The following is a 10667-nucleotide window of genomic DNA, read 5'->3' on the forward strand; positions in this document are numbered from 1 at the left end:
AACTTGCAGTGTTTTGATTCAAGGTTTATGTACTAGAAAACGACCAAATAAGGCCATAAACAGATTTTGTTGAAATGAAATGACACACTAAATTTGTTTTTATAAGATGAAATAAGTGGAATGCATGCCTACTGATATATCATATGACATCTTAATTCGTTCTTTCTTTGCCAAAAAAGAAAATGAAAAAGCTCTAGAACTTCGGTGTTGTTTAAACAAACGATGAACATAATCAATTTAAACAAAATCATTTTATAATAATGTATTATTCAATATGAATTATAAGCATTATAACATAGTAATAGGACTATAAAAAACTTGAGTGCACCGCTAGGGTTAAACCTAGAGCTGTCAAAATGGGCTAGCCCGAATGGGCCGGCCCGCCTAGCCCGATTTTTTCCCGGCTCGGGCCTTGAAAATTCTAACCCAAATTATTTCCGGGCTTTTTAGCCCGGCCAAACAAAGCCCGATTAAAATATGGGCTAGCCCGAATGGGCCGCGAGCGGCCCGCAAGCCCGAAAAAATTAAAAATAAATATAAATAATTTGTTTTGGATGATTTGAACTTAGTTTGTAATATAAATTATAAAACACCGTCCGCTATTTAAGTAGCAGATGAGTAAAAATAGGACACCCAAGAAAATTGTAGGTAGCGGATTTTTACACCGTCCGCTACTTAATATAAAGAGAGAAGTTAACCTTTTGTTGAAGAAATCAGTTGAATGAGGATCAGAAGAGGAATCATCATCGGTGGTGAAGTTAATGCTACAATATTCTTTGATCATTAAAATTACTTTCAAAATTTCAAATTTATGGTACTGTACATAATTCTGCGCAGAAAATACAAATTGATAACAAAGTGCCACTTTCTAAAAATAAGACATGATGTAGTTATTGAAGATAAGCAAACGAGTCATGAACATACTAATTAGTCCGATTTTTCTAATTAGGATTAACTGTTACATGAGCTATTATACACTTACTAAGAACAATATATATTGAGTCACTAACAAAATCATCTGGCAATTGCTGCAGAGTTTGTTTCACAAATTAAATAATTTATGCGTTGTGGATTCAAGCACTTTAATTGCAGGTGTCCTGTTTCCACATCCATAATAAGCTCTAACTAAACAAATGAGTTGTTAAGCAAATGCTACTTTCCTCATTTTCAATATAAAATGGACCTAGATTAATTACCAAAAGTAATATGTATGTGAAGAAATAAGCTCAAACATCCAAAGTTTGAGAAATTATTACATTACTCAGAAAATTACTTTCTAAAAATGTATTCTCTAATATACAAAGTTGCCATAAACAATGAAACCTATCTTGCTTAATTACTACTTTATCTCAAATATTCGTCGACAATTCATACACACACACACACACACATTGAAAATAAGGACAAAACAAACTTCTAAAGGAGTAATAAGCAGGAGGATCTACTTAATTTGAAGGCTATAAATCAGAATCTCATTTTCTTCAGGGTTTAATCAATGCCACAGACCGTGCTCGAAGGTTCAAGAATATTCCCCTGAAATAAAATAGACAGAATGACCTCATTTCAGTTGTTTACTAAAAAGAACGACAGTTTAGTGCGCATTTGTTAAATTGGTGTTGGCAGCAGAGGCCAAACGCCGGCTAGTCCGCATTCCACAACAACTATTCGTTATGTACTTAACTTAAGCATTTGGTATGATACTATGATTTGGCAAGCACACAAACCAAAAACTAAACACACTTAAGAAGTTAAAGAAAGTTGAAAAAACGACAAGAGAAGAAAAGAGTGTACCAGCAAAATGCTACTAAGCTGTGGAAAACAACGCGGAAATGAAGAGGCATGAATTTGTAATTTATCACCCCCACAACAGGCCAGAACTGCAGTTCAATTTATTGGAGATCTTTAAGTCAGAAAGAATAAATTAAGTAAGCATTCGAGTAAATTCTGTTTGATACAAAATTATACCATCCATGATGCGTATTGCACTGATGGATAACCCTTCCTCACTCTAGCTTTCACATTCGCCCAAGGTTGGCCTGCAGTCCACATTTTCATCATAAACATAACTACCACCAAGGCATGCCATTTTACACATAAATGGAAATCGAATAAAGATTAAACAGATTGTATTCCAAAATTATGTTTTAAAGTTGATTGGTTGGAATTAAAAAAGCCGAGCCATCCAATCTTCATCGGATGGCTGAAGTCGAACAGTTGCGCGAGTACAACTTTCCTTACAGCAGAAAATCTGGTCCATCATACACATTAAGTTTTCCTTTTTTTAATCAAAGACCACTAGTTTGAGTCTACGTTGAACCAAATATGAGATTAAGTGTTCATAATACCAACACGTGACTCGAGATCTTACTAAAGAAAATGACAAATAGGTCCTCAAAATTATAAGCATCGGTAAAAATAATCCTCTTCATATTTGCGAATTACCAAAAACGTCTCCAAAATTGTAAAGTGAGTAAAAATAGTCCATCCTTTAACTTTTACCACATCAGGGAATATACAGTCCCTCTATGTTGATATCACATCAATGCTACCACATCAGGGACTGATTTGGTTATGAAATTTAGGTCTCTAAAGGACTAGTTTGCCACTAATTATTTACTGCACAATTGCAACTACTAACTGATTTGTCTTTGAGATGACCTAAATATCATAGGAAAATTAGTCCCTATTAACTAACATTGATGTGAAATCAATGTGCAATTTGATATGTTCAGCTAACGTGTCACGTTTCAGCCTCTAACGACAAAAGTTAAAGAATGGATCATTTTGAATTTTATAATTTGGGGATGTATTAGCCAATTCGCAGAATTGAGAGACTACAATTTCAGAGATCAATTCACCTATTCACTACTAAGATAAGCAATTTAAGTCAGCATATCATTTTTGATAACTTGTTCAGTTTGTTTATAATATTAATAAATAAATGAATCACTATTTGAATAGGCTTTTTGGCTTATACAAAAACAAAACTAGTTGAATAGGAATGTCTTTGCTTTGAGTACCCTATTTTTGACACTGATGATAATTATTTTATTTGTCCATACTTTACATATGTATTTGACTTGGTATATATCCATGTTCCTAAAATTAAATGAAAACATTATATATTTAAAAATGACCAACCTTCAATAACTAATCCGAAGTATATCATGAAAATCAAATTGTTCAAAGGAGAAGATGTCAACTGTTCAATCAGAACCTGAAAAACAATAATCACAGAAAGAAGAAATAATTAAAAAATGACTTGTTCTCTCCTACTTTCTCTCTTGTTGTTTAGGGAGCATATAAAAATATTAAAAAAAGACTTGTTCAATTATAAATAAGGTCTTGTGTAAAATGTGTTTGGAATGATACTAGCTTAAAGAATTGAATTCATTCACATTTTAAGTGTCATGTATCACATTTTGCTAACTCTGAATTTGTAAGTATATATTTTCAATCACTGCATAACATAGCGGATTATTCATATGCTATAATAAACACTGCAAAAAATAGCTGATTGATAACATGATAGATGTAGTTAATTAGTACAAAAGGTTTTGCAGTATAACCTTCTTGGCCACCGTTTTCGAATCTTTCTTTCCTTTGAAAATCTTTTCCAGTGCTATATGAAAGTAGTGTCCAAACGGTCCAAGATAACCAGCTCCAAGAATCTGCATCCAACAAAATAAAATTATATGATTTCTAATGCATCTGGTCTCCTTCCGGTCTCCTATATAAGCAAATTTTTACTTTTTAGGTTCATTCAATAACTAATGTATCTCATCTAGACCTTATTTTAGCATTTTTAAAGAACAGCTTTTGATCATAGAGGCCCAATTATTTTTATCAAACCGAAATCCATCCTCAATAATCAAGTACTGTCTTTTCCACATGAATATTGGAGATTCAATAGAAGGTAACTGCATTAACCAACTTAGAACATGTTTGGTTTGAGGTAGCATTGTTTGAGTCATGGTAAATCACTGCGATTTTGACAAAATCTACACTTTGGAACTTCAACAAAATCAAGGTGCCAAACTAAACTTCCCAATAAAAATTCCATGAATTTTTAAAAAAATCTTGTAACAGGAAATAGCGCGCATTGTGACTAAGCTGAGATAGCGCGTATTGAGCCTAAGCAAGGAAAGCATACATCAAGGCTGAAACAGAGTTTTAACTTTTTACTAGCTTTATCAAAATAGTTACACAATGATTCCATTTCCTCATTTTTCATGTAATCACAATGATTCATCAATATCAATTTTCTCTCTGATTCATAATCGTAACATGGTATCACTATGCAGAAGACTCGTAGGAAAATTGTTATACTTGTGTAACACAAGGCCAGACATCAGTTTTGCTACTCAACAACTCAGCCAATTTCTACACAAACCAACTATTAACCATTACAATGCAGCTTGTAGAGTGATCAGATATCTCAAACATAACCCTGGCAGAGGTTTAATTTTCTCTACAAATTCTGATCTACAATTACTTGGCTTTTCTGACAGTGACTGGGCTGGTTGTCTTGATACAAGAAAATTAACTAGTGGCTATTGTTTCTTTCGTGGCTCATCTCTCATATCATGGAAAGCAAAGAAACAAACTACTTTTTGAGAGGGGATGTTAAGATTCTAGCTGCATAAGCAGGAATAGCGTGCATTGTGACTAAGCAGAGATAGCGCGTATTGAGCCTAAGCAAAGAAAGCATACATCAAGGCTGAAGCAGAGTTTTAACTTTTTACTAGCTTTATCAAAATAGTTACAGTTAAAAGTGTAAAATCATAGAGAGAAAAGACAGAATATTCATTGGATGATCTTGACACAGTGGTTTGTTTCTTAGCCTTCCATGATATAAGAGATGACCCAAGGAAGAAACAGTAGCCACAGTTGATTTTCTTGTATCCAAACACTTTCCACCAGTTTCCTCCTAAGGAGATAGTGCACTGGGGATTTGTTGATGGAACAATTCCGATTCCTGAGGATCAAAAAGCATGATTATGTATAGATTTTGATGCAATGGGACCCCAAATGTCAAAATGGATCAATTCATAAGGAACAGAAGCTTTATTCATACTAACATTGTAAGACAATTTTGTGTTTAGCAAGGTGACAAATGTCACAAACACCTTTATTATCTACAGTAATGAAAGGAAAACTAGCCTGTAACGAAGACATTCTAAAGAGCTTGGTCAGGTATGTTTGTTTGTTGTGTTCCATCAGCAGTGTAAGCATGCACATCTTGGCTTGTGAGATCAAGGTAGTACAATCCATCAGTCACACTAGCAGAACCAATCATGTTCTTGGTAAGTTGGTCCTGGATTAAGCATTTGGAATCAGTGAAATTGACTATATAAGTTGGCATTTTACACAATTGAGAGACTGAAATTAGATTGACAGAAAAATGTGGAACACACAGCACATTGTTTATGACTAAACCAGAAGGAAATTTCACTATGCCTGAATACTTTGCTAAGACAATGTTACCATTTGGTAACTCGACATTTATAGGAACAATTCCACTGTAAGAGTGAAACCATTGGATGGAGCTACACATATGATGGCTAGCTCCAGAGTCAACTATCCAATTGCCTAAACTACATGCTTGAAAAGAATTAAGATGCTTACCTTGATTCACTGATGTATGACCAGTGAAATCAACTGAGCCAACCTGATTAGAAGATGCAGTTTTGCACCTTGGCTAGGGAAAGAATTCTGAAGTAGTGAAATTAGTTGCAGAGCTTGGTCTTGAGTAATTGGTGGTCCACTTTGAAGTTCTGCATTGGTAACTTCAGAAGCATTGTGATCCTCAATCCCTCCCTCAATTGCAGCATTGTTTACCTGAGAATTCTTGCGAAAATAAGGTGGCAAACCGTGCTTTTTGAAGCAATTGTCAACAATATGGTTATCTTTACCACAGAATGTGCAAACACGATTACCAGATCTAGAGGAAGAAGAACCTCGAGATTTTGCAGCATTGAGTAAAACTCTAGAATCATCAGAAGTAGAGAAGTGACTTTGGCGTTCATGTTGAAGAACAAGAGAAACCACCTTAGTCATTGGAGGAAGAGGATCCATGAGAAGGATTTGAGACTTCACAACTGAGAAATGCTCATTCAGACCAGTGAGGAAACAAATGACGTAAAGCAGAGTATGATTAGCACGCGCCGAACGCATCGCCTCACAAGTACAACAATTACGGCAGCTACAATTTGGCATTGGGAGATAAATCTCAAGTTCTTCCCAAATCAGCTTCAGATCTGAATAAAATTCATTGACAGTGTGAGAATCTTGCTTAAGAGCATGTAATTCCTGTTGAAGTTCAGCAATACGAATGAGATCGGCCTGAGAAAACCGTTCTTTCAAGTCGTTCCAAACGTCAATGGCGTTTTCTATGAACACGATTGATTGAGCGATCGATTCAGATACCGAATTCATGATCCAAGAATGGACGAGCATGTTGCAACGGTTCCAAGCACAGAACGAAGGATCAAATTGATCCTCAGGAATCGGAATTGTTCCATCAACAAACTCCAATTTGAGCTTCCCACCGAGAGCATGACGCATTGGGCGTGACTACGAGTGGTAGTTCGAGCCGGTAAGAAGCGGCGTAACTTTGACGGAGGAAGGTCCGTCGCTGGAGTGAACGTAGTAAGGAGAAGAAGGATCGGAAGTTGGATCCATTGGAGCAACACGCGGTGGCATTGTCACCGGAAAAGTTGGTTAGAAAACGGTTACGGCAGCAGAATAGGATCGGTTATGGCGGATGATACCATGTTAAGAGTGTAAAATCATAGAGAGAAAAGAGAGAATATTCATTGGATGAATCAATTGTGATTACATAAAATGAAAATAAAGCTCCTAATCACTATATATAGTGTAGTGACTTTCTATTGTTACTGAGATAGAATTTGTGTGAGAAGTGAAATTACAGTGTTCAGTTTACTACACTTAGGCTCAGAGTGCACGCCTATGCAGGTGTAATCTTAACAGTTACAGTTAGTTACTTGCTATATATAGTTGTATGATTCCATTTCTCATTTTTCATGTAATCACAATGATTCATCAATATCAATTTTCTCTCTTTTTCTCTCTGATTCATAATCGCAACACTTTCCACCAGTTTCCTCCTAAGGAGATAGTGCACTGGGGATTTGTACCAAATCACCCTTTCCCCAACGGATTGTTTTTCACATGGATCGAATTAGGAACCTTTCACGTGAGAGTATTTTTGTACAATGTTATGATACCAATGGAAGAAAAGCCAAGTTATCAAAGTGGAATCAACAAATTGGTTAGAGAAATGGATCATGATTCGCTTGATCCAGCAGTTAACGGAATGAAGCTAACACTAACAAAAAAGATTCTCTCAACCTTCTATAAAATTAATAAATCACTCATCTCTCCCTTGGTACTCTCTTGTAGAGTAATGGCTTAAGTCTTGTACTTTCCCTTCTATTATCTAGTATCTTCTACAACTCTAGATTTTCTATTCCCTAAATGGATTCATGTTACTTAGTTTTGATTGTAATTATTGAACAAAAGTTGCATAGTATTCATCGACTTATATCTTTTTTTTTTTTTTTTTTGTATTAACCCTCCGGTTCCCAAAGAAAGGGGCTCTGGTAATCCAGAGTTAGACCGGGTGGTAAGTAAAGTCTAACCAATAATGGTTCCACCGAGAAATCAAACTCAGGTTATCCCGAACAAGTCATCCCTTGGTGGAGCTCATTAACCAACAATATAAAAAACTTTACATCAGAGTGTGATTTGATTGCATGAACGTGTAAAAATGTTCTACACTAACAATATATACAAATTAAAAATGTTAATTTTTTTAATTAAAATTTAAAAATCTCTCATAAATTATTAGAGACTAATTCAAACATGAACTCTATTAATCTAGTAGGCAAAGATTGAAAAAAAAAGCTAACTAACCACTTTAAGAAGTACTCTTTTGAATTGAATTTTCTGTATCCCAGTAAGCTTCTGAGATACTATATCACTGATCCCTGACAACACCCCTGCAGTAATTACCTATTTAACCCCCAAAATGAAGCAAGGGAAAAGTTAGGTAGCAACAATAAATGATTAAAAGTTTATGAATAGATTGAATCAAAATCAATAATTCATTATCTGAAGGACTAAAATTAGATTATTTTTTTGTACAAGAGGTGAAGAACAAAAAAAAAAAAATACAACAAAGGATGTAATAATAACAGAAATTGAAAGTGAGAGAGATAAAGACAAAAGAGGAACCTTTGTTCTCAAAGGATGTTCTTGGAGCTGTTTGACGTAATTGTTGAGTCCATTCTTTGCTACAGAACCCATCTTCTTCTCTTTTGCTTAGTTTGACCGGAAAAGAGGGAACTTGGGCTTAGTCTGTGCAATTGTTTGTGACTTGTGACTGTTTCTTTTCTTTATGTATTTTCAAAGACAACAATTAAGAAAAATGATACTCTGGTCTTACATGTGTGCAATTAATAAAATAAAATAATACTATAAAAAATAGGCTTAATTATTTGTTCTACGGACTTGAGGAACTCGGTTCGAGACTCGGCCGAGAAAAAAATAGGGTTAATTGCATTTTTTATCTCCTATATTTTGTTATTTATGAAATTAGTTTCTCTATTTTAAAATTATTCTATTTTGATTCATATATATATATATATATATATATATATATATATATATATATATATATATATATATATATATATATATATATATATATATATATATATATATATATATATAATTTTTATAGTTAAAAATGATGATTTAATATATTTTAAATGACATGATGTAGATTCATGCGGGTGGATTAATTATTTACATTTCATTAATTAAATATTATATGAGTCATTTTTAAAATTGAAAATGTGAGTTCTTAATGAGTTTTATTATAAATTCATGACTTTTGAATATTTAATATTATTGGGTTGTATGTCACATTATTTGAAATATGTTAAATTATTATTTTTAAGTACAAAAGTTTAATAGGGAGGTCAAAACTAAATGATTTTAAAATAAGGAGACTAATTTCTTGAGTGAGTAAAAATAGAGCAACCAAAATTGTAATTAAATCTAAAAAATTTCAACAAATTTCTATAAAAAAAAAAAACAGCAAATTTTGATTCTCAAAATATTTTTCCTATATTTGTAAAAAAAATAATAAAATTCCTATTACTTTTTGTCCTTCATTTTAATTCAACTCACGGTACTTTTCAAATGTTTGAACAAGGGAGGATAAATAGAACCCATCAAACCTACATAGAGAGGTCTTATTCATAAATGAGATATCCACATATTAGCTTCGACACTAAAAATATTTTAGATATATTTTTTTTACCATTAGTTTAATATGGTGCGAGGGTCAGTTCTGACATCAAGTGGTTCCAATCCCCTCCCGATCGTAGTTGCAAGGGATCGAACCGCGGTTCTCCCTACCAAACTCAGTGCCAATCACCACTGAACTAACTAACGATTGATAAATATTTTAGACTTTGATCACTGCACAAGACGGACAAGATCTAATTTATAATATACAGCAAGAACAAGATATATGAAGGCTATATATATATATATATATATATATATATATATATATATTAAAAAAAAAGAGATGCAATTAGAGATTTTAAAAAATGAGAAGTGTTAAATAGTCATCATATATTTTGAATATATTTTTTTTAACAAGTCAAAATGATATATATTACCATAATTTTGAATAGGGGTGTACATGGGTTGGGCAAATCCGGTCGACCCGGTGAAACCCACCCAACCCAATTCAAAAAAGTGGGTTGGGTCGGGTAAGTGGGTGGATATGGATTTCAAAAATGAAAAACCCATTAAAAAAATTGGGTTTCGGGTAAAACCTTACCCAACCCAAAAAACCCACTAGTGCTATGTTAATTTCTTGAAATTTTTTTATGAAAATACTAAAGATTTTTTCATTTGATTATTAAATATTTTTATATTGAAAATGAGTTATACTATTTTTTACAAAAATAAAAAAGATTGAATAATTTTTATGAACAAATATGATAATTTTTCGCATTATTTTTTTAAAATTTTAAAAAATTGAATAATTTTCATAAACAAATATAGTGATTCATGGTTTAGTCATTTGATATTAAAAAATGCAAAAACATCATTTGGATAACACGCTATCCAACCCGTAAATTAGTAGATTTACACAAAAAAATGGGTGATTATTTTTTATAGTGAAAAAAAGTTAGCCTATTTTTCAAGAAAATACATTGATTGAGTTATTTTTTATGAAAAATATGATGATTCAACATTTAGATATTTAATATAAAAAAATAGAAAAATAATTTGGGTAACCCACAACCCAACCCAATCCAACCCGGAAATTAGTGGATTTACCCAATCCGGCCCAATGTTATAACGGGTGGTTATTTTACTAAACCCAACCCGGAGTACCATATGTGGTTTGGGTTTTGGTTTTGATCAAACCCAACCCAATCCGGCCCATGTACACCCCTAATTTTGAATATTTTTTAGGGTACAGCCAATATAGACTCCTACACAGTCAAATTTGGTTGGGAGTCTTGATCAATCTTAGTGTTTAAATAATGAAGTTCATTTTCGTCATCTTCTATGACATTGGTTATTGTTTGTTTGTTATACTATTAGACAATTTT

General features: G+C 33.1%; 2 protein-coding genes across 2 annotated transcripts; both read right to left on the reverse strand.

Annotated features, from left to right (window-relative positions):
- Positions 1-1207: 1207 nt before the first annotated feature.
- LOC123898752 (peroxisomal membrane protein PMP22) lies at positions 1208-8452 on the reverse strand. The gene is made up of 7 exons (XM_045949766.1): positions 8260-8452; positions 7939-8037; positions 3570-3671; positions 3142-3217; positions 1966-2036; positions 1792-1877; positions 1208-1533 (listed from the first exon to the last, which is right to left on the reverse strand). Exons 1-7 carry the CDS (start codon positions 8329-8331, stop codon positions 1482-1484), a joined length of 558 nt encoding a protein of 185 aa, XP_045805722.1. The 5' UTR covers positions 8332-8452; the 3' UTR covers positions 1208-1481.
- LOC123898751 lies at positions 3678-7920 on the reverse strand. The gene is made up of 2 exons (XM_045949765.1): positions 5629-7920; positions 3678-5317 (listed from the first exon to the last, which is right to left on the reverse strand). The coding sequence occupies exon 1, from the start codon at positions 6565-6567 to the stop codon at positions 5635-5637; it is 933 nt and encodes a 310-aa protein (XP_045805721.1). The 5' UTR covers positions 6568-7920; the 3' UTR covers positions 3678-5317; positions 5629-5634.
- Positions 8453-10667: the final 2215 nt, after the last annotated feature.

Source organism: Trifolium pratense, linkage group LG7 (genome assembly GCF_020283565.1).
Source record: "Trifolium pratense cultivar HEN17-A07 linkage group LG7, ARS_RC_1.1, whole genome shotgun sequence".
Taxonomy (NCBI): Eukaryota; Viridiplantae; Streptophyta; class Magnoliopsida; order Fabales; family Fabaceae; genus Trifolium; species Trifolium pratense.

Coding starts and splice junctions, on each gene's coding strand:
- LOC123898751 (XM_045949765.1), bottom strand. CDS start 6,567: ATGCGTCATGCTCTCGGTGGGAAGCTCAAATTGGAGTTTGTTGATGGA.
- LOC123898752 (XM_045949766.1), bottom strand. CDS start 8,331: ATGGGTTCTGTAGCAAAGAATGGACTCAACAATTACGTCAAACAGCTC. Junction 3,672..7,938: donor AAAGAGTACTTCTTAAAGTG/GTTAGTTAGCTT, acceptor TGTTGGATGCAG/ATTCTTGGAGCTGGTTATCT. Junction 3,218..3,569: donor CGAAAACGGTGGCCAAGAAG/GTTATACTGCAA, acceptor ATTGTTTTTCAG/GTTCTGATTGAACAGTTGAC.